Source organism: Trachypithecus francoisi, unplaced genomic scaffold, assembly GCF_009764315.1.
Source record: "Trachypithecus francoisi isolate TF-2019V2 unplaced genomic scaffold, Tfra_2.0 Lachesis_group11, whole genome shotgun sequence".
In the NCBI taxonomy this organism is placed as follows: Eukaryota; Metazoa; Chordata; class Mammalia; order Primates; family Cercopithecidae; genus Trachypithecus; species Trachypithecus francoisi.
This window is the reverse complement of record NW_022681456.1, coordinates 110457616-110482690: the sequence shown is the minus strand read 5'-3', so window position 1 is coordinate 110482690 and position 25075 is coordinate 110457616. Positions and strand designations below refer to the sequence as shown.

General features: G+C 35.3%; 1 protein-coding gene across 2 annotated transcripts in view; it reads left to right on the top strand.

Moving 5' to 3' along the window:
- SLCO1B3 (solute carrier organic anion transporter family member 1B3) overlaps nucleotides 1-25075 on the top strand; it is a 100177-nt gene that overhangs the window by 43154 nt on the left and 31948 nt on the right. For both annotated transcript variants that reach the window (XM_033222710.1, XM_033222712.1), the window contains exons 6-12: nucleotides 1280-1426; nucleotides 1624-1722; nucleotides 13188-13430; nucleotides 17183-17347; nucleotides 18835-19030; nucleotides 20193-20358; nucleotides 22852-23036. In XM_033222710.1, the coding sequence (XP_033078601.1) occupies nucleotides 1280-1426; nucleotides 1624-1722; nucleotides 13188-13430; nucleotides 17183-17347; nucleotides 18835-19030; nucleotides 20193-20358; nucleotides 22852-23036 (1201 nt within the window). The remainder of the gene's footprint in view (nucleotides 1-1279; nucleotides 1427-1623; nucleotides 1723-13187; nucleotides 13431-17182; nucleotides 17348-18834; nucleotides 19031-20192; nucleotides 20359-22851; nucleotides 23037-25075) is intronic.

Below are 25075 nucleotides of genomic sequence, written 5' to 3'. Positions count from 1 at the left end.
ATAAATTTCTGTACCTATGAGTTGTCCTGGAACAACTCTCCTAGTGTCCAAATGGATTATTATATATCAAGGGCATTTAGAAGTAGATAAGAATAAAGAACAAATTTAGTAGGAAATTTGCAAAGAACATACACATTTAAAATAAAAAAGCAGACAGTGGCAGAAATATGTGAATAATATAACTTCTCTTTATAGAAATGCAAAATGTTATAGAGTTTGAAGACTTTGTAACTGTTATAACACAATAATATCATTATAATGATAACCCCAAAATTTAATAAAAATAAATGAAGTGGAGGAAAAAAATGATTTCAAGTTTTATGTATTGCTGAGAGAGTATAAATTTGAAAGTCTTTCTGGAGATTAATTTTCAATATATATTAAAGAACAAAAATATACTTGCCTACTTCCTTGATTAATTTTTTTTTTTTTTTTTTTTTTTTTTGAGACAGAGTCTTGTTCTGTTGCCCAGGCTGGAGTGCAGTGGCACAATCTCAGCTCACTGCAAGCTCCACCTCCCGGGTTCAAGCCATTCTGCTGCCTCAACCCCCCGAGTAGTTGGGACTACAGGTGCCTGCCACCATGCCCGGCTAATTTTTTGTATTTTTTAGTAGAGACGGGGTTTCACCGTGTTAGCCAGGATGGTCTCGATCTTCTGACCTCGTTATCTGCCTGCCTCGGCCTCCCAAAGTGCTGGGATTACAGGCTTGAGCCACTGCGCCCAGCTCTTTCTTGATTAATCTTAAGGAAATAATCAGAAATGTTCACAGGGACATTTCATAATCACAGCCATGACATCCGTGTTCAAGAGAATAAAAATAAAAATATTTTGTAACAACAAGAGATTGTTTAAACAAATTAGCAAACTATTATTAAACACACTATTATGCAGTAATTAAAATTTTAATATAGAAGAACTCTTAACATGGGGAAATTGTGACAATGTAGTGATAACTGTGTATGCACCTTAAAAATAACCTGGATTTTTAAGTACGTAATGTACATAATGAATATTATGCATATTTTGTGCACTAAAATTGTAGAAGATCTAGAATAACATTTGCAATGATCTTCTGTGTGTCGTTTAATTATAGAAATTTTTACTTTTTTTCTTTGTGCCCTTCCTTATTTTCAAACTTTGTAAAGTAAATATGAATCATTTATAATTAGGAAAGAAACAAACCAAAAAAATGGAAAAATGAAGGGTTTAAAGTGGTTAAGTTCCTAATAGGAATGTTAAAATTAATTTTTAAAGTAAAACACTTTCTTATCTCTATAGGTTGTGTGAAGGAATCTGGGTCACACATGTGGATGTATGTCTTCATGGGTAATATGCTTCGTGGTATAGGGGAATCCCCCGTAGTACCACTGGGGATTTCGTACATTGATGATTTTGCAAAAGAAGGACATTCTTCCTTGTATGTAGGTAATGTGCAGAAACTATTAAATTTCATGATTACATTCCCTAGATCTACCCTTGAAATAATAATGTCACTAGTTTTTTCTTTTACCTATTAGAAAAATATTTGCAGAAGTGCATTGTGTAATATTACTTTTAAAAATATGTTAAATCAAAACCAAGTATTTGTGGCATCTGATTAAGTTGTTTTGTAACACTTACAGGTAGTTTGAATGCAATAGGAATGATTGGTCCAGTCATTGGCTTTATCCTGGGATCTCTGTTTGCTAAAATGTATGTGGATATTGGATATGTAGATCTGAGTAAGTACTATCAAAACAAGGTACCATGATAGTGTCTTTTAAGTGCAGGACTCCATTCTTCCAAAGAATTAAATTCAGTCTTTCAATAGTTCTTTGTTTACTATTTTTCAAAAGTTACAAGTAGGAAATAAATGTATTAATAATCAGAATAAAAAAGAAATTTAGCTCCTATTTATACTTTGCTTTTACAACTAAGTGTAAAAAGAGATTTTTAACAAATTTATTTTAGATTACTTGATCCAAAATAACCTAACTTAAAATGTCCCTTTCCCAAAACTGGCCCAGTCAAGTAAATTTTATTTCTCAGTTGATGGTGACTTGGATGTTGATGTGTAGAACTCAGATATTGATGTTTGCTTTACCAAAGCCTCCTTGTGGCTGCTGCATTGACTTACAGCGGGTGTGTTTTAAGAGAGGCCACAGTGCATTTTGGTTGTGATCATTTTTCCTGGTTCTCACTGACGGCTTGGCCCATGGCAATATTTAATGAACAATTAAATATTGTTATATTGTTATAAACTATTATAGAACAAATGAATGAAGGAGTGGACACATAAATAAAATTTATGAATTTTGTCTTCACTCTAAGAGCATGCTTTATTTCTCCTCTCATAGAAGAATGAGAGTCAATGTTGTAATATCTGCCTCGACTTCAGGCCCTTCTTCCTGCAAATATAACCTTCACCATATCCATATTTATCTTTTTTTACCCATACTTATGAAAAAATATTTATCTTTAGCTAATATTAGTAGATCCAACTGGGGTTTAGATTTCCTCTTTCTGCCTCTACTACATCTGCACCCTCTCTTTTCCTCAGCAAACACATTCAAGTCTATCCCATCTATGTACACATATACATTTTTATATCCCCAAAAAACTTTCCAATTGATTAACTGTTTCTCAATTTATCTTCAAAGCCAAGTACCTAGAAAAAGTAATCTAACATAAGTGTCTCACCTTCTCACCTCCCATATACTTCTCATCCACTATAATCTGCTTTACTGCTAATAAAACAATCAATTCTATGTAATTTACTAATTGTAATGGATATTTTTCTATAATTTGTTTTAATGGATATTTCTACTACTTATTCCATTTTTTTCTTCTTAGATTTTTTTAAAATAAGTGCCTAAAACTCAACCTGTCAAAAACTTGTCTCATCGTCTTATTTCCAAACCCACTTTGTGTCCTATATTCCCTCTTGATGAATATCTGTACCTTAATTCAATGATGGACCGAATTCCTATGTCCTGTCATCTCACACTTCACTTTATTTAAAATTGGAAAAACTTTTTTTTTTTTTTTTTTTTTTGAGATGGAGTCTCGCTCTGTCGCCCAGGCTGGAGTGCAGTGGCCAGATCTCAGCTCTGTTTTTTTATTTTCATAGTTCTCAAAGTCTCTTTCAACCTGTGACTTTTCTCATATAACCCTTACTTCATCATTTCCATTGGTCTCAAATTCGGTGCTCCTATTAATCATCAAGAGCATGGCTTTATTGTAGTCCTTCTCACAACAATCTATAAATATTTGCATACTTACCCACCGTCTCTTTGAGAACATTACAGAATTGTGTCTGTGTTAGCATATAATAACTCATCAGGGTTTGTGAATAAACAAATATGATTTTCTTGAGGACTTAAGTAGATCACTCCAAAGAGACCAAAGGATTCACTCCAAGATGAAATAGCCATTATTGTAGGCCAACGAATCATAAAGTGTTTTCTATTATAAAACAAAAGCAAGTACCTGATGATATGTTTTATATCTTCCATGTTAGACATGTGGCCTAGTGTAGCTATACATTATGTACATTATTTTTACTCATTTGCTCTAGTTTAATCATTGCTTTTTAACACTGAGTACAAAATAAGTGTTGAAGGTCTTTAGGATAGCAGTTTTGTAGCCTCTCTATTCAAAAATAATCACACCATTTTAGAATTCATGGTGATTCAACTTCTACCCCTGACCGTTCAGACCTTATCACATCTTCCCTTATTCCGTGAGAAGCATGAAGTGAACTTACGCTAAAGTATACTTTGGTAAACTTTAATTCCTACAGGAGCCAAAGACATAACATAAATGAGTAAAGAGTATCAAGGACAGGAAATTAGGGTGTGATGGTTAGAGTGGGGAGAGTTGTTGGTGCACTACTCTCCTCATACACCCCAAAACTCATGTGCTCCCCAGCTCTGGTCTATATTTTTCATACAGAATTTTGGGACCAGCATTAATAAGGCTTTCTGATTGGTTTTCCAGAGAATCCAGGAACCAACATTTTTACACAGAATTTTCCAATTTTTAAGATTGTGTGTGAGCCACGGGAAACACTGACAGAACATATCTAGCTCAGTTATGACCTTTAGTTCCTATATATAAACCAGTGAAAGAACCAAAAAAAAGTCATTCAAAATTACATTTCTGACAGGTGTTGAATAAACACTTAGCATGTATAATGGAGTTACTGATTTAACTAGTCATTTCCTGAAGTCTGCCTGAGTTGTTGATTATGAAACAATATGATCACATAAATCAATTTTAAAACCAGATCAGTCCATACTAGAAAATAATATATTTCTAAATAGTTTAAACCAAGTTAATATTTTTTCATGTCAATGATTTTTCTTATAGATCAGAGTAACGGCATCAGTTAAGTGTGCTACAAACTTCCATGGTGTGTATGTTTCCGTGTGTATACGCTTTCTTAATTTTTATTATTTTTATTTTATTGAGATAAGAACAATTAAAATGAATCCTACCTCCTAAAAGTACAGTGGAACCTTGAACAGCACAGGTTTGAACTATGCATGTCCACTTATACATAGTTTTTTCGATAAATGTGTTGGAAACATTTTTTGAGATTTGTGACCACATGAAAAACCTTGCAGATAAACTACGCAGCTTAGAAATATAGAAAAAGTTAAGAGAAAGTTAGTTATAGTGTGAATGCATAAAATATATGTAAATACAATTTTATAATTTACTATAATAAAATATACACATATCTATTATTAAAAGTTAAAATTTGTTAAACTTTCCACAGAGAAACTCTTATAGACCTTAGATGATGCCATTCCCAGTCACAGTATTAAATCATAAGTGCATAAAATTAACTGTAGTGCTTACTTCACTGCTGTAAAAATTCTCTAACCATCTCCTGTTACTATTGCAGTAAACTCAAGTGTTGAGAGTATTTATTTAAAATGCCGTATGTCATTCATCATCTCCATGTGGGTAGTTTTCATCACTCTCCAGTAAGTGATGAATTACGGTAAAAAGTGAACCCTTGTGTTTTCTGTGTGTTTTTCATCCTGTTTAGTGATGTAACATCAACCTTAAGTAACACTGTGTGAGCCACATGAAGTGCCACTAGTGATGCTGGAAGTGCTCTCAGAAGCAAAGAAAAGTCATGACATAATAAGAAAAAGTTGAATTGCTTAATATGTACTGTAGAATGAGTTCTGCAGCTGGCTACTGTTTCAATATAAATGTATCCAGTACAAGGACCATTGTAAAACAAAAACTAAAACCCACACTCACAGAAAAATGGAATGACATGAAGCCTCACTGCAGCTACAGCATTGGGCACAAAAACCCATCCTTTTAGTGAAATAGCTTTTTATATCATATTGAAAATTCAACTTTTATGTAGATGCAAGATTGCTATCAGAAAGGCATACCTGTAGGCTCGAAACATGGTTCAAGAAAAAGTGAAGTCATTATATGACAACTTAAAGCAAATGGAAAGTGAATGATTTAAAGCTGGAGAATTTCATGCCACTAATGGATAATTTGAAAATTTTCGAAAGAGGTTTGCCTCAAAAAAGTGTCAATATAACAGGAGAAGCAGCTTCCACCACTTAGGAGGTAACGGAAAAGTTCTAAATGGCATAAAGAAAGTCATTGAGGAGAAAGGACATCTACCTGAGCAGGTTTTTAATCAGATAAAAGTGCCCTATTCTGGAAAAAAAAATGCCACAGAGTACACTTATTAATAAGGAAGATAAGTGAGCACCAGGATTTAAGGCAGGAAGGGATAGGCTAACTCTGCTGTTCTGTGCAAATGCAGTGGGGTTTATGATCAATACTGTTCTTACCTATACAACTGCTAATCCCTAAGCCTTGAAGGGGAAAGATGAAAAACAGTTGTTAGTCTTTTGGTTGTACGACAAGAAGTCCTGAACAATAATAACTTTTTTTTTTCTGAAAAGTTATGACAGTTTCCTTCCATGCTTTGTTCCCGAAGACAGGAAGTACCTTGGCAGGAAGGGTTTACCTTTTAAAGTCCTTTTGATAATTGGCAATGCTCTTGGTCATCCAGAGCCTCATGAGTTGAATAATGAAGGTGCTGAAGTGGTCTGCTTTACCTCAAATGCAGTGTCTCTGATTCACCCCCTAGATGTGGGGTCCTAAGGACATTTAAGGCTCATTACACATGTTACCCTATAGAAAGGATTGTAAATCCTGTGGAAGAGAACCCCAACAGAGACAACATTATAAAAGTCTGAAAGAATTACACCACTGAAGTTACCATCATTGCTTTGTAAAAAGCCACAAAAGCTGTCAAACAGGAAACAAATTTCTACTGGAGAAAACTGTCCAATTGTTGTGCATAGCTTCATGGAATTCATAACCATTCAAGAAAATTATGAAGAGATTGTGGATATGGCAAAAAAAAAAGGTGTGAAGTGAAGAATTTCCAGACATGGATCTTGGAGACATTCAAGAGGTAACAGGCACATCAGAGGAATTAACAGAAGACAACTTGATGGAAAGAAGTGCTTCTGAACCAATGTCAGCTGATGAGGAAGAAGACGTAGAAGAAGCAGTGACAGAAACAAATTGACAGACAATCTGGCAGAAGTGTTCTGATTATTCAAGACTGTTTTGACATATTTTACAACATGGAAGCTTCTGTAATGTGGGCACTGAAACAAAAGCAAACAGTGGAAGAAGGATTGGTACCATATAGAAACATTTTTAGAGAAATGATAAAGCAACAAAGTCAAATAGAAATTATGATGTATTTCTGTAAAGTCACACTGTGTATACCTGCCTTTCCTGTCTTCCTTTTTACCTCCTCCACTGCCTCTGCCTCTACTACCCTAGAGAAAGCAAGAACAATACCTCCCCTTCCTCCTCCTCCACCTACTCAATGTGAAGAGATGAGGATGAAAAGCTTTATGATGATCCGCTTCCACTTAATGAATAGTAAACACATTTCCTTGTGATTTTCTAAATGTCATTTTCTCCTGCTTAATTTATACAAATAATACAGTTTATAATACATACAACATGCAAAATATATGTTGACCGTTTATACTATTGGTAAGAATTCTGGCCAACAGTAGACTATTAGTGCTAAAAAAGCACTTGATAACATTCAACATCGCTTCGTAATCAAAGCCCTAAAAAATCTGGGGATAGAAGGAACATACCTACCCAAATATACCTACAAATTCAAGTTAAGTTTCGGGGAAACTAAAAGTTATACACGGATTGTCACCTGTGTGGAGGGTAAGCCACCTTAACTCCCATGTTACTCAAAGGTCGACTGTACAATTCAGGATTATTAACTACAGACACAATGTTGTTCAGCAGATCTCTAAAGCTTACTCATCTTGTATAAATGAAACTTTTTATACCCATTAACTGGGAATTCCCTCTTTCCCCTTTCCCACAACCACTGGAAATCACCATTCTACTTTCTGCTTTCATAAGTTTGACTCTTTTGTATGCCTCACATAAATGTAATCACTCAGTATTTGTTCTTCTGTGACTGGCCTATTTCACTTAGCACAATGTTGGCAAAGTTCATCCATGTTATCGCATACTGCAGGATGTCCTTTCTGTTTCAGGGTGAATAGTATTCCATTATATTCATAGATCACATTTTCTTTATTCATCTCTCTGTAAATATTAGGTTGTTTTCACATTTAGACTGTTGTGAAGAGTGCTGCAATGAACATGCAAGTGCAAATATCTCTGTGATATCCTGATTTCAATTATTCTGGATATACACCCAGAAGTGAGATTGCTCCATCGTATGGTAGTTCTATATTTAATTTTTCAAGGAAACTTCATACTATTTTTTTATACTGGGTGCAGGATTTTGCATTCTACCAACAGTATATAAGTGTTCAGATATCTCCACATCTATGCCAACACTTTTCTCCTTCTTTATTTTTGATAGCCATCCTAATGGGTGTATGGTGATATGTAATTGTGCTTTTGATTTGCATTACCATGATAATAAATGATGCTGGATGTCTTTTCATGTACCTGTTGTTCACTTCTATATCTTCTTTGGAGAAATTTCTATTCAGGTCTTTCACTTATTCTTAAATCAGATAATTATATTCTTGTGCTATGGAGTTGCAGGAATTTTTTGTACATTTTAGAAATTAACACCTTATCACATATATGCTTTATGAATATTTTCTCTTACTGTGTATGTTGCCTTTTCACTCTGTTGATTATTCATTTTGCTGGGCAGAAGCTTTTTAGTTTGACCAGTTCCATTTGTCTAATTTTGCTTTTATTGCCTGTGCTTTTGGTGGTACATCCATGAATTATTGTCAAGACAAATGTAATGAAACTCTCAAAGTTCTATTCTAAGAATTTTATAGTTTCTAGTTTAAAATTTTAGTCTTCAACACAGTCTGAGTTTATTTTTTCAGTATATATAACGGTATAATATCATTCTCTTGTATGTGAATATCCACTTTTCTCAACACCATTTGTCAGAGAAACAATTATTTCACTATTGTGATCGCTTGTCAAAGATCAAATGACTGTATACACACAGATTTCTCTGGGCTCTGTATTTCATTCTATTGGTCTATATATCTATCTTTATGCCAGTACTGTAATGTATTAATTACTTTAGCTTTGACATATATTTGTAGTCGGGAAGTGTGAGCCATCATCTTCATTCTTTCTCAAGGTTGCTTTGGCTATTTGAGGTCATTTGTTAGTTTCATATGAATTTGAATCTGTGGATATATTTGCGTAGGTATGTTCCTTCTATACCCAGATTTTTGAGGACTTTTATTATGAAGGGATGTTGAATTTTATCAAGTGCTTTTTTAGCATCAATTGAAACGATCATAGGATTTTTACCTTTCATTCTGTTTATATAACGTATCAGATCTATTGATTTGCATATGTTGAACTAACCTTGGATCCCAGGATAAATCCCACTTGGTCATGATGAATGATCATTCTAATGTATTGTTGAATTTGGCTTGCTGCTGTTTCGTTGAGGATATTTGCATCAATATTCATCAGAGAAATTGGCTTGTAGTTTTCTTTTTTTAATGTGTGTTTGTCTGGTTTTGCTATCGGGGTAATATTGGCCTCACAGAATGAGTTTGGAAGTATTCCCTCCTCCTCCATTTTTTGGAATCGTTTGAATAGTATTGGCATTAATTATTTCAGTCTCTTTGTTAAATTATCTGATAGTTTCTGAATTCCTTCTCTGTGTTATCTTGAATTTCTTTGAGTTTCTTCAGAATAGCTATGTTGAATTCTCTGTTTGAACGATTACACATGTCTCTTTCACCGGGATTGTTCCCTGGTGCCTTATTTAATTTGTCTGGTGAGGTCATGTTTTCCTGGCTGATCTTAGTGCTTATGTTATTCATCAGTGTCTGGGCATTGATGACTTAGGTATTTATTGTAGTCTTTGTAGTCTGGGTTTGTTTTTACCCATCCTTCTTTACTAGGCTTTTTAGGTATATGAAGGGACTTTGGCCACAACCTCAATAATACTGTGGTTTTTACAGTCTTGGAGAGGTACTGCCTTGGTGACCTTGGAAAGTATATGGAAGAATTCACTGGATTATTAGGCAGAGACTCTTGTTCTCTACCCCTACTTTCTCCAAAGTAAATGTAGTCTTGCTCTTTCTGTGCTGAGCTGCCTGGAACTGGGGTTTCACTGATACAAGCATCCTTGTGGCCCCCCACCACTGAGACTGGACTGTACTGGGTAAGACCTGAAGCCAGCACAGCACTGAGTCTTGCCCAAGGCCTGCTGTAACCACTATCAGAAGCCAGCACAGCACTGGGTCTTGGCCAAGGCCCTCTGTAACTACTATCGGGCTACCATCTATGTTAACTCAAGCTCAAGGGCTCTACAATCAGTAGCTGGCCAAGCCAGCCAGGTTTGTGTCCTTCCCTTCAATGCAGTGAGTTCCCCTAGGCCTCAGGCTGTCCTACAGATGCTGTCTGAGAGCCAAGGTTTGGAGCAAAAAACCTTAGCAATTTACCTATAATAGATGTTCTATTCTACTGTGGTTACACTGGCACCCAAAACACAGCACAAAGTTCTTTTTGCTCGTCTCTCCCCTTGCCACAGGCAGAGGAGCCTCTCCCTGTGTCCACCGCCACCACAGGCCCAAGGAAGATTCTCCCAGGCCACCACCCGTGTTCAATTAAAGCTCTAGGGCTCTTCAGTCAGGTTATTATGAATGCTGCCAGATTTCAGAGACTCATCCTTCAGGGCAATGTGTCTCTTAATTCAGGACTAGGCTATTGGACAGCATTTCTACACTTGCCTGTGGCCCAGGGCAGGTCTAGAAAAGGTGTCTAAGAGCTTAGTCCTGGACTCAGGGACCCCAAAAGCCTTCTTGTTGCTCTACTCTACCGTAGCTGAGCTGGTGCAAGACAAAGTCCCCTTTATTTTTCCACCACTTCTCTTAAACAGAAGGAGTCTTTTGCCATAGCCACCACAGCTGGGAATGTGCTTGGTCACACCTGAAGTCAGCAAATGTCAGAGCCCAAGGCCCGCAGTGTATTAATTTGATACTGCTGCTGGTTATTCAGGGTCTGAGGGCTCTTTAGTCAACTGATGATAAATGCTGCCAGGAGTGGGTGCCTCCCTTCAATGCAGTGGATTCCTTTTTGGACCAGGATGTGCCTATAAATGTTGTCCATGAGTTAGGGCCTCAAAACTCTGTCTGGTGCCCTATTTTACTGTGGCTGAGCTGGTATTAGAAAAAAATATTTTGCAATCTATGCATTAGAAAAAAAGAATCACTTCTCCAACTGTTCATGGACGGACCTTATTATAGGAGAAAACCTTCATCAATCAGCCCAGCCATATCTTCTTGGGTCTCTCAAACTTTCATGGTCATCCAAACTGCTATCTTTGTCTTAGGATCCCTCAGGCTTGTAGCATATGCAGGGTCTTATCAGCACCTTTACACATTTGAGACAGAAGACAGTCCTTAGTCAACTCTTAAGAAAGTTTGAATATTTGGCATGCTGTCCAACTCTTTCCCTCCCCATGGAGAATTTGGAAGCTGAGGTTTCTTACCTCATCACTCTGCTTACATCTAGGGGCAGGAGGAGCTGTGACAAGTGCCCATGTGCTAGTTTAAATCATCATTTTTGTGTTCTTTGTATACACAGGGGCCAAGTGTATGCCTAACCCAAAGACAAGAAAGACAAAATACTTTTCCTTAAATAGAATTCAGAAAAGATGTAATGTTATACGTGTGGTCCAAATCTTTGCTTCCCCATGGAGGAACTAAACGCTGGGATTTTGTTTTTGTTTCTGTTTGTTTTTGACTGCTCACTCTGCACTAAGCTAGGGGGCAGGATCTGTGATAAATGTCCACATACTGGCTCGTCTTTATTCTCTGTAGTACCCAGGTGACTGGCATGTGCTGGATCCTGTCAGTACTTTGAGGCAGATGAGATAGAAGCCAATCCATTAGGTAGCACTTGGAAAGGTTGAAATGTTGAATGTGCAGTCCAACCCTTTCTCTCCCCAAGGATAAGCTGGGAGCATTTTTTAAAAATTTTATTTTACTTTAAGTTCTGGGATATATGTGCAGAATGTACAGGTTTGTTACATAGACAAACATGTGCATAGTGGTTTGCTGCACCTATTAACCCATCACCTAGGTATTAAGCCCCACACATGCATTAGCTATTTGTCCTGATGCTCTCCCTCCTTCTGTCCCCATGACAGGCCCCAGTGTGTGTTGTAGCTCTTTCTGTGTTTGTGTTCTCAGTGTTCAGCTCCCACTTATAAGTGAGAACATGCAGTGTTTGGTTTTCTGTACCATGTTAGTTTGCTGAGGATAATGGCTTTCAGTGTCATACATGTCCCTGCAAAGGACATGATCTCCTTCCTTTTTATGGCTGCATAGTATTCTGTGGTGTATATGTACCACATTTTCTTCACCCAATCTATCATTGATGGGTATTTGGGTTGGTTCCATGACTTTTGCTCTTGTGAATAGTGCTGCAATAAACATACATGTGCATGTATCTTTATAATAGAATGATTTATATTCCTTTGGGTATATACCCAGTAAAGGGATTGCTAGATCAAATGGTATTTCTGGTTCTAGATCCTTGAGGAATTGCCACATGTTTTTTGTTTTTTTCTTTTTCTCTCACACATTCACTCTGTGTTAAGCCAGAGGGAAGAGCTGTGTCAAGTGTCCACATGCAAGTTTAAACTGCTAGTTTTTCCCAATTGTGTGGTACAATACTGAGGAGGAGAATGGCAAGAGGGTGTCTCCGATTATTTTACTGGTTTTTGTGTATCGGGTTTTGTACTTTCCTGATGTGTAGGAGTCTCTCAATTAGTTTCTCACTATGAAATTGATCTGAGTATTACTCACAAATGAAATTGATCTGAATATTACTGTTGAATCAGTATGTTCATGGAGAAAAAGGTATCTAGTGCTTCCTATTCTGGTATCTTGCTGATATTTCATGGATGCCTTCCTATTATTTAAACTGTATATTTTCTACCTACTAAAATAACTCATTTACACTTGAGATATAGCATTTACACATTACTCTTATACATACTTTAAGGGAAATATAGTTGAAATAAAATAGTTGAATGATCTCTAACATTTAGAGTCCAATATTTCTGGGTTACTCTTAAACTCAGATTTTCATTTTGCATCATTTCTCATCCTCTGTGCTGTCTGGAGAGTTGCAAATGCAGGTTCCTGGGTGGTTAGGGTGGTGTGGATGGTGGTGTGGTGGTGGTGTTTATTTTCTCTAAGTATTTTTTGCCAGTTGCTTAAATTTTATTGCTGATGCTTTCTTGACCTCATCAGATGATTCCAACATTTTCCGACAACAGCGAGGATTCATATTTCTTCCATGAGTGGTTGTTAAATGGTCTGAGGAGTTAAATGTCCTATGATGACAGCTGTCCAGTCATGAAATCTGAAAGGCCACGAAGTGCACACAAGCTCAGGCAATGTGAACAGTGTCATGACTGATTCCTGAAAAATAGCAATTGCAAGATGTCATCAACCTAGTTTCAGAGATAACGAAATATGAAAAGAAGAAAATAGTGTTTTAGAATTGAAAGTAAACATATAGTTTACTTTCTTCATCTATGGAAGACTGCAATCATTATCATGATTTCCCAGAACCTATTGTAGTTCAAAATGATTTTTGACTGGCTTCTTCTAACTGTTTCCCCTAGGCACTATCAGAATAACTCCCAAGGACTCCCGTTGGGTTGGAGCTTGGTGGCTTGGTTTCCTTGTGTCTGGACTATTCTCCATTACTTCTTCCATACCATTTTTTTTCTTGCCCCAAAATCCAAATAAACCACAAAAAGAAAGAAAAGTTTCACTATCTTTGCATGTGCTGAAAACAAATGATGAAAGAAATCAAACAGCTAATTTGACCAACCAAGGAAAAAAAGTTACAAAAAATGTGACTGGTAAGTATTTAACATTAATTGTCAACTTAGAATTGTTAATCTCAATGAAAGGGAGAAGTGAGTAAAAAAAAAACCAAATAAATAAAGCATACTCAAATCATCTACACTTAGCTTTCTTCTCCACTAAATTTAGCTGAATTATTTTTTCTAAAACTCCTATTAAAATTAACAAATATGTCTTGAGCACATAAAAAGGGGAAGAGGATTAGGTTTCTGCTGTTTAGAAGACAAACCAATCAAAGCTATTAACATCTGTTCCTTATAAGCCAAAAAGTACTTATTCATTTTAATATAATATGGTATAAACTGTGAGGGTTAAAAGGATTATAATATTTCATTCATTTATTTATTTAACAAATGATACCAGCCATCATACTATTCCCTGGTAATAGAACATTGCCTTTAATTTTTGAGAACTTAGTGGATGATAATGAGAAGTATATAGATCATTGTAATAAAGTATCTTAAGTACTATGGTAGGTTATATTTAACTATTCTCAGGTGTAGAGATGAAATAAGGAGAAGGAAGTCAGGAGTCTGTCTATGTAATTACAGTAAGATTATTTTTCTTGGTAATTAAAATTATATATATCTTATTAAATTACATTAATGTATATATGAATTAAAAATGTATATATACACACATAGATAATCTTAAGTATTCAAAAATGAAGTGAAAAGCAACATCAGTAATTAAGATATTTGGAGTCAATAATGTGAATTAGGATTCTTTACCACTTGATAGTCATAACTCTTTCGAATATAAGCCATATGGGTTAATGGAGAACCATTGAGAAGCAGTAATCAAGAGAATGATCTGGCAGCTGTCATCGCAAGATAGTTGAAGTGGTAAGGTATTGACAGCAGTTTTTGGTTTTAGTTAGCAGCTTTAGGGAGAAATGGTGAAGTAGTAAAACCTGAAGCAGTGCAACCAACATCTAAACCCTTGGCACTTTTTTAGGTTTTCATTGAAGTAAACTTACAACCTTTCCAAAGTAACCCATATTCTTTCTCTCATCAGTTCTTTCACTTACCTTTGTTGTTGTTATTTTCTCCCGTCCACCACACTAACCCAAGAGCAATGGGATGCTGGAGCCTTGTATATTCACTCATTAGAGTGGATTCCTCAATTTCAGCTGCGTAGGTAGCTTTAAATTGTCCATGGTAGGAGAATTTACCATCATGTGTTACCATGGAAATTGAAAAATATTACAAATCGGGTTTGTTTCCCAATGAATCTGTTGTTAAATGTTTACCAGCACATCATTAATGAGTTTTTATAGTTTAACATGCCTACTAAAAATAGCATATCAAGGATTTTTTATTTTGTCTATTTTGTCTATGCTATGTTTCTACTTTATCTAAGCCAATCCATAACAATTAATGATTTTTTTTTTTTTTTTTTTTTCCTGAGACTGAGTCTCACTCTGTCACCCAGGCTGGAGTGCAGTGGCATGATCTTGGGCTCACTGCAACCTCTGGCCCCTAGGTTCAAGCAATTCTCCTGCCTCAGCCTATAGAGTAGCTGAGACTACAGGCGCACGCCGCCACATCCAGCTAATTTTTGTATTTTAGTAAAGTCGGGGTTTCACCATGTTGCCCAGGCTGGTCTGGAACTCCTGAGCTGAGGCAATCCACCCACCTTGGCCTCCCAAAGTGCTGGGATTACAGGCGTGAGCCACCGCACCTGGCCAATTAATGGATTTTCTAAACCAATAAGGACCAGGGTTGACTGTGAGCCCAAAAAGAATGAAGAAGATAATAAGGTGCAGAAAAAGGGGCAACTGTAAACATTGTCTATATTATGAGCTTTTATTTTTTTTTCTTTAAGGGTAGTGACATGAATAGTAAAGTGAATTTTAATTAGGTGCCCATTAGGAATGGCTAAAATACTAGAAAGACAAATTAGATTTATTCTATACGTTCTTGACTAGAACTAAGACTAATTGATTAGAAGGCAAAGGAAATTTCAGTTCGTTACAAAGACAACATGTAAACAATGAGAACTGTTCAAAAGTTGAGCAAATTGCTCTGAGGTAGCGTAATGTCACTTGAGTTGTTTATTGATCCATTTTTTGATGGATCAACATATAGTGAGCTATGATTGTATGGAAGTTCAGTTTATATGACATCCGAGTTCCTATTTACCTCAAAACTTTAACAATTGGTTAATCCACATGTTCCATTTATTTTGAGCAAAGGTCATGACTCTCTTAGAATGCCTCACAAATCAGTGGTGATTCTTCCTCACTGGGGAGACCTAAGGAGGGAAGTTTGACGCTTTGTTTTAACAACTTTAAATATTTTTTATTCCTGCTATACATTTTCTTAACTCTTTTCTGTTCTGTGCCATTTCCCTGTCTTTCCTTATTATTATAATCAGAGGAAACAAAGTATTTATTTGTTACCGTTTGAAAGTACCGTCCATATCTAATGAAAATCTTTAAAGGTCTATGGAGAGCAAGATCTTTCAAAGCCCATATCATCCATCTCTCAGTAACCATATCTCAGACTTTCTTGCTGTACTCTGAAACTTCCTGTTGTTCTAAATAGTTCCTTCCCCTTTTATCTCATATTATGGCTGATTGAGTTGGCAATCACAGACCCAGATCACATAATTTCTACCATGGACAGAAGTTAGAAGTTTGTTACCGCACCTACTTGTAGGCATAGGTTGTTGTACTATTACTGTCATAATGTCACTTGGGACCAACATCGTTCTCCCCTGCCTCACCTTCTTGCATCTTACTATAAGGAATTTATAATACTGCCAGATTTACTGAGGCAGTATTTTATGGTACACAAGCTATATACCAGGGAAAAAAGAGGTCTGAGCCCTCATACTGATGTTTTCTTTAAAATTTTTAAATGTTAGTGCTCTTATTTCTGTGTCTTAGATTATACTATCTTTAATTTAAATTTATATTTAACAATTACAGTTTTAATATAATTATGTTGAATGCTAATAAATAAGGGACATCACATTTCCCTCCCTCCCTCCCTCCCTCCCTCCCTTCCTTCCTTCCTTCCTTCCTTCCTTCCTTCCTTCCTTCCTTCCTTTTGTGACAGGGTCTGTCCCTGTCTCCCAGGATGGAGTGTAGTGGTATGAACATGGTTCACTGCAGCCTCAACCTCCCTGTCTCACACGATCCTCCCACCTCAGCCCCCCAAGTAACTGGGACTACATGCATAACCCACCATGCTCAGCTAATTTGTGTATTTTCTGTAGACAAGGGATTTCATCATGTTGCCTAGTCTGGTCTGTAACCCCTGGGCTCAAGCGATCTGCATGCCTCAGCCTCCCAAAGTGCTGGGATTACAGGCATGAGCCACTGCACCTGGCGAACATCACATTTCTGATTCACTTTTTTTTTTGTTTCTTGGACACTAAGCATATTGCCTGGTACCCAATTGAAAACGAAACATTTATTGAATAAATGAATAGGTGAATTAGTCTATATCTAATAGTATGGTAAAGTGCCAAAGATAACCAAATATTAAGTGAACAAAGCAAGTTAAAAAATACCATTTATGTATCATCCTATTTGACGTTAAAATGAAGGAAATAAATAAATAATAATATACATATGGAAAATATTGAAGGAATATATTAAAAACTTGACAGTAGGATTGCAGGGTACTATCTCTGTGTTATGTCTTTTGTAACTTTAAGTCATGTAACTTATATTTACAAAATTCAGATATTAGTATATATTTTATTATTGAAATATCTTATTTTTATAACTCTACAGGTTTTTTCCAGTCTTTGAAAAGCCTCCTTACCAATACCCTGTATGTTATATTCGTGCTTTTGACATTGTTACAAATAAGCAGCTTTATTGGTTCTTTTACTTACGTCTTTAAATATATGGAGCAACAGTATGGTCAGTCTGCATCTCAGGCTAACTTTTTGTTGGGTAAGACATATTTTTTACCTGTTTGCTTGATAAATGAAACACTACTGAGTACTTGTGTTCCAATTCACATTTTATTATGAAGGTGATTTTATATTTTACTAAATATAATCTTATTATCTCTCAAACTTTACAAAATTTCTCCATCTTGTGATATCGTCATCATTCTGCATTTGAGGTTGCATCTCATGTTAGGTGAATTTAATTCTATAGGTGAAATTCTAAAGAAAAAAATTGCTTGTGAATAATACATTTAGATATGGTATCTGCATAATTGGATCTTATACTACTGAGATCCTAAGACAAACCCTTTTATAATATAACCATTATAATCCTATAATTCACGGACTGAAATAAGGCCTCAGCTACTTACAAAACACATAATATTAATGTTTTCAGAAGGAGAATAAATTTAAACACATTACAAAATATGCATGATTCAAAACAAATATATTTTAGAGAGGTTTTTTTTTTTTTTTTTGCTACAATACCTATTTTCAAAGTCATATTGAGACTTTCTCCTTATGGAAAGTTTATCTTATATCACTTTTCCCACAACTCCAGTATTGTAGAAATCTTGTAGAAATTTGATAAATATTTGATGAGTTAAACAATGTATCAAATGGTAGGTATCTAGGTCATATGTACATAGGAAAGCAATAATTAGAAAATCTATATACTGAAGTATTGGAACAGGCTTCTGGATGATCTCCCTGTTGAACTGACAGGTTTAAACTGAAAGGTTAAGTTTTGACTCGCAATAACCTGGCTTGAGTTTTTTGTTAGAGGAATCTTCACCTGTAATAACACTTACAGGACCGTGAAATGGAAAAGTTGTAAGAGGGATCAATCATTTTTAATCCTATATGTAGACATTTTTATCTATCAGGGTATATATGTGTTTTATGAATAATAAAGAGATTAGTTCAAGAATTTAATTCTAAAGCCTTGGGCAAAATTGGAGTGAGTTATTGAGGATTGAAACTCTGTTTTGAGAGATGTAAAGGATTTTAGGTGGTAGGATAGAAATCTCAGAGGAAGAAAGATTTTGTTGTTGTTGATTGCCAAAAAAAAAAAAAAAAAAAAAAAGAAAAGAAGAAAAAGAAAGCTCCTCATAGAAATAACCGTTTTAGACACATAAATATGCTTAGCCACTGCCTTTTGCTCGTGAGGAAGCCAAGCCCTCATAATTGGCCAAAATAAATTATTTTTGTCTCTCATATGGTATACTTGTCCCTTACCTCCACCCTAGTGTGCCAACCTTCTCTTTTTTATTTTTTTGAGATGGAGTCTCGCTCTGTCGCCCGGGCTGGAGTGCAGTGGCGGGATCGCAGCTCACTGCAGACTCCGCCTTCTGTGTTCGCCACCCTTCTCTTAAAGAAATAAGAAAGGGTGAATTTGGTTGATATACACTGTATTCTGTAAATAAAGACATATCAGAAAAACCAGATCCATATAATTATAGCTTTTTTCTCTTCTTTTATTTCTAGGAGTCATAACCATTCCTACGATTGCCACTGGAATGTTTTTAGGAGGATATATCATTAAAAAATTCAAATTGTCTTTAGTTGGAATTGCCAAATTTTCACTTCTTACTTCGATAATATCCTTCTTGTTTCAACTTATTTATTTCCCTCTAATCTGTGAAAGCAAATCAGTTGCCGGCCTAACCTTGACATATGATGGGTTTGTATATATTGCTATATAAATTGTGTGATATGTTAACCATTGAATTAAAAGATTGTGTGCAAGTAAAATAGGGTAGAAAACATTTGTAATTAAACTTTATTTTAATTGAGAGAAATTGCAATTTTCAAATTCTTAAAATGTCCATTTCCTAAGACGATAAAAATTTGTTTTATTCCTTAAGGAAAAGCTACATAGGTTGAAATAATAACACCTATAATTTATGGGTAATTAAAATGAGTGGTGGACACTTTTACCCCAGTTTTATAGATGTAAAAGTAAGATTTAGAGAAATACACACATTATATGGCTAGCAATGTTAAGATTAAGACACAAATTTGAGATATTAGAGGTATCATATGTCATTAAATAAAATTATTCTTAATGTATTTTCTAAATTAACAATCTACTTATTTTTCTTCATTTAAATTATATATTCATTTGAAGATATTTCATAAATCCTCAATAATTATCATATCTTTACAAAACACATAACTTGAAATGTTTGAGCTTAAACATTATACAAATAACATATTTTATAATTTTAGTCAAAATATAAATTATATCTTGGAATTTATATTATAAAGTAAATCAGTATAAACAATATTATAGTTTTATTCAAAAAATATAGAGATTTTTTATCCTTTTTCAACTGATTCTATTATTTTTTATTTTTTATTCCTCAGAGGTTCAGCTTTAACCACATCGAATTCTTTTTTTATGTAGTTAAAATACAGATTGCAGAATTCCACAATGTTAACTAACATGCGTAGATTCAGAGAATTTTAAAGGAACGTCAATCTAATGCCATTACCTCCCTTATCTAATGTAAAGTTTATTTGATAGAATGATAAAGACCTCTTGTCTAAGTCTTATCTAACCTCTTTTATTTCTTTTTTAAGTTTTACTTTTTCTAGGTCATAAGTCATGTCTTGGTAAAGAAGGAGAGTTAAAAGTCAATAAGCATTACAAAAATTGCCATTTAGACATCAGCAAATCAGATTTCTCTAATTAAAGGAAAACCCCTTCTCTTATTTCTCTTCTTTCCCCCTTCTCTTCCTCCTCCTCTATTTCCCCTCTCCTTAACCCTTGTCTCTCTCTTCTCCTCCTTCTCTACTTCCTCTTTCTCTTTTTTTGATATATTTCTATCATATATTTTCAGAAATAATTCAGTGGCATCTCATATAGATGTACCACTTTCTTATTGCAACTCAGAGTGCAATTGTGATGAAAGTCAATGGGAACCAATCTGTGGGAACAATGGAATAACTTACCTGTCACCTTGTCTAGCAGGATGCAAATCCTTAAGTGGTATTCAAAAGTCTACAGTGAGTATTAGTTTTTGCTTTTTCTCCTCTCCTTAATCAAAATCACAGATTTAATAATTACTTATCAAATCTTCCTATAACTAAGGTCTCCAATAAAAAGATTAAAGAAAAAGATTCCAGTATTATCTGTCCTCATGATAGCTGTGAAGTATAAACAAAGCTTCATATAAAACTCTGCTTAGGACACAATCAGACTTCTCTGTTGCTTGATTTCTAATTAGAGATTACCCACTTTTTTTCTTGAGATTTTAAGAATATGACCTGTTAGAATTTGAATGCATTTAGGGTATCTAAGAAGTCTCTCATTTGACTAAAGCACATGATTTTTATTAATTTGGAATTACTTTACCCTTCAGAAGTTAGGGGAAAGTTCAGAATTAGCCAGTTGTCAGCACTACCCGCTTTATGAGGACAACGATCTGTTTGCATTTTAATATATACATCCTGATAAGTTTAGCTAGGCACTCACTGTGGCCTTGGACTTTCTAAGAAATTAGTCAAGGCTTCATGTTTACTCGAATTCCCTATTCTTGATTTCCTATTTTGATGCTCCCAAAGCTGGCACTTCTTTAACTCAGTATAATTTAGTATCCTGCTCACTGATTGCCAACATATCAGTTGGAAATTCCATTTCTTTCTTAACTCAAAGGTTTTTTTTGTTTTTGTTTTTGTTTTTTTTTCCATGTGACACATGGATTTTTCCCAATATCCTGGGTAACTCCCAATGATTGGAAATTAGGTATGCTCTTCCCCATACCTACAATCAATTCAACATCTCACAAAGTTGCATAACTGTTTTTCAGGCCCTTTCCCTATTACCAACATTAGCAATACAGTCAGCTGTGATTATGACTCCCTACCACATTCTTCTATGCTTCAATTCTAAACATTTTCTATCTTTTCCTTGCCCAATGTCCTACCAATGTATTATTAAATGGCATGGAGAAATTTGAAGAATAGAGCATCCTAGTTTCCTTGAAGATAGGCTACAACTTTAATACACTTGCACATATGTGGCCCAAAGACTATACTTAAAAGCTCACATCTCATATTCATCAGCTCTAGTACCTTTCAGTAAGGGTGCCCCATTTAATCCCTGGTCCCATGTTGTCCAGTAGTGAAGATCTGAAAGATACATGATGTTAGTATAGTATCCTAAAGAGAGCGCTGTCTACATGGAGACATCATCTTAATACTGGCAATGGCTATACCTTGGTGGGGGGGGGGGCTACTGCAAAGTTCCTTTACTAAATCCTCAGTAAAATTGTTAAAATAATGCTCTCTGTATCAAAGTTTGGTTTCATTGGCCAATGTGCTTGCTCCATAAAAGATTCCTCCATATTATTCTTATTGAAAAAAAAAAAAAAGGAAAAAAGGAATCTTTCTTGAACCATACAAGTATGGATTTAAATTCTTTCTTTCTTTCTCTTTTTCTTTTTCTTTTTCTTTTTCTTTTTTTTTTTTTTTTTTTTTTTTTTTTTTTTTTGAGATGGAGTCTCGCCCTGTCATCCAGGCTGGAGTGTAATGGCACGGTCTCAGCTTACTGCAACCTCCACCTCCTGGGTTCAAGTGATTCTCCTGCCTCAGCCTCCCAAGTAGCTGGGATTACAGGTGTGCACCACCACACCTGGCTAATTTTTTTGTATCTTTAGTAGAAACGGGCTTGGCTTTCACCATGTTGACCAGTCTGGTCTCTAACTCCTGACCTCATGATCCACCTGCCTCAGCCTCCCAAAGTGTTGGTATTACGGGTGTGAGTGACCGCACCCGGTCAATTCTTTTACAAGTTCTCCTTCAGTAAATAGTCTTTAGCAGTAGTAGTTACAAGATGAACTTAAATCTCTAGTGTAGAATCAGAGCAGAATTTATTAAAGCCACGTAACAACATACACTGCCTACCTGATGAAATCTCTAAAATCACTTGTTCCTAATATTCCTCTTCTATACTCTAACCATTAGCCAGGACATTCTTTTGTGTTAAATCTTTCTAGTAATAATATAATATATTTTATTACCTGTCATTATGGTCTTGAATGTTGCTTTTGCCTTCTTAAGTAGAATTCTGGCACCCCTGCCTGGCTCTATTTCCCCTGCACTCTGTCCCATTTTCATGAGTGGCTAGACTTTGTCCCTTTTCAAATTGCTATATTTTCTGGATTCTTTGGTAGTTCTTTCCCAGAGTAAGTCACTAATACTTAGAACCTGTCAAAGAGACTAAGAATGTGTATTTTAGAAAGTAAATATGGGTGGAAGAGAAATATTTTAAATAATGTATATTAATGAAAAAATTATATACAGAATTTCATACACTAATTTCTTAACTTCCTAAATTCAGGAAGCTATTTTGCCTTTCAGTATTAAGCAAGTATATTTTTATAACATTTTTTAAACTAAATATTTTAGTTTGAGACTTCCTTAAATATAATGAAATGTATTCATAGCCCTGTTGTATTTGGCAAATATATTTGGTAATATTTCAAAAACTATTTTTAGGTGTTTTATAACTGTAGTTGTGTGGAAGTAACTGGTCTCCAGAACAGAATTTACTCAGCGCACTTGGGTGAATGCCCAAGAGATGATGCTTGTACAAGGAAATTTTACATCTATGTTGCAATTCAAGTCATAAACTCTTTGTTCTCTGCAACAGGAGGTACCGTATGTATCTTGCTGATTGTGAAGTAAGTATGACGCTTTGAAACATTGTCACATATATTAGACTAAAACACACCTAATGATAGGCATATTTGTATGTATTTTGAGCTCAAATTCATATTTTGTCAATTTTTAATTCTTTGAGAATGCATTTTCTTAGAATTATTTTGATCTTTCAATGCCATCATTAATAATTTTTGTTTCCAATACTTCCATTGTCAAATCTAGGCTCTATACTTTCTTCTCTTAATAAAAATCTTAAGGCACACACTGATTGACAATTGCCTCGATAGTAGAAGAATCTTTGTGTGATTGTAAAAGAACTTGTAATTTTGAGTTGCGTTGCATCCTAATGAGCCAGTTAGAGTAAATCATCTGTTGATTTCATTGAAGAAAACATTTAGCAACCAGGTATAAATATAAACTTCAATTTGTAATGAAATTCTAATGCTTTCAGTTCACCCATAGCATGGCTGTTGACCTGGTATCTCACGATACTCTTGTAGACATAAGAAAAATATGTGTAAATAATTCATTCCTTTTTTCACTTATAAAACAGTTTTTTTAGACAGGATATGATGAAGAATATTTCTTAGTAAGTAAAACCAATAAGGTACCTGTTGTCTCACAGCTTAGAAAATGACAAGACTGATGTGAGACAAATAAGTATAAAAATAAACTGATAATTACACATTGCTCTTTGTCTTAATAAGGGAAAAGGCTTCCAATTAAAGGAATAAAAAGAGACATTAAATTTAGGATTAAAGTAATGGGGTGTGACGGGAAAGATTCACAGAGTACATCTCAAAAGAAGTGACATTATATCTAAGGAGGTAAAGAAAAAGCCCAATGAAGGGCTTTCAGGGAGAGGGTCTAGGTCTTGTTTCCTTAAGACAGGAAAGAGCTAGAATGTTTGAGGAATGAAAAGAAGCCAGTTTACTGGAACACACTGAGTGAGAGGGGTATGGCAGATGATGTTTGGAGAGTTAGCGGGGAAGCAGATAATGTGTGCCCTACTGGCCAGGATAAGCACTCAATCACCTAAAACTGGAAACATGTAAAGACATGCATGTAGATCTTAAAAATATACGTGATAAGTAGAGTGACCTGGGGTAACATTTAATTGTACTTTTAAAACCTACTAGTTGATCATAAGTTCACGGCCAGTCAACAGCACAACATGGTAGAAAAAAAAAAAAAGTAGGCCGGGCACGGTGACTCATGCCTGTAATCCCAGTACTTTGGGAGGCCGAGGCAGGTGGATCACGAGGTCAGGAGATCGAGACCATCCTGGCTAAAACGGTGAAACCCCGTCTCTACTAAAAAATGCAAAAAGTTAGCCGGGCGTGGTGGCCGGCGCCTGTAGTCCCAGCTACTCAGGAGGCTGAAGCAGGAGAATGGTGAGAACCCGGGAGGCGGAGCTTGCAGTGAGCCGAGATCGCGGCCACTGCACTCCAGCCTGGGCCACAGAGCCAGACTCCGTCTCAAAAAAAAAAAAAAAAAGCAACCAACAATGTGTTTTAACTTTTGCTAACATGAATATAAACCTGTAAACTAAGTAAGTTTACAGTTGTTAAATTTTCACCCTGCCTGCAAATTTTATTAAATTCTGTACCATAAATATTCCACAAGTATAGTTTCATCTTAATATAAAATGTCTATTCAGAAGAAGCCTTCTATATTTCCAAATTACAAATTCATTAACTTATAAAAATTCACCTCAAATTTTCATACTAGTTTACATCTCAGCATGTTTTAGCTTCTTAATTGAAACCTTTTCATGAGAAAAGAAGAGTTTTCAAAACATTGTTCCAACCTTGAATATAGTTATGTTTTATCCAATTAAAAAGTAATTAAATCAACATTACCACTTATCAAAGCATTTATTAATTTCTCACCGGCCTTTGATTTCCTTTGTATTTATTTATTTATTTTTAAGAAAAGTTTTCTAAAGTTGACTAGAGAATGAAAATATAAACTTCATTTTATTAATGATTTTCTAATGCTTACATCGTAAGGCTATTGCTAAAACTAGACTAAGCAGGAGTGTAAACATTTACTCATC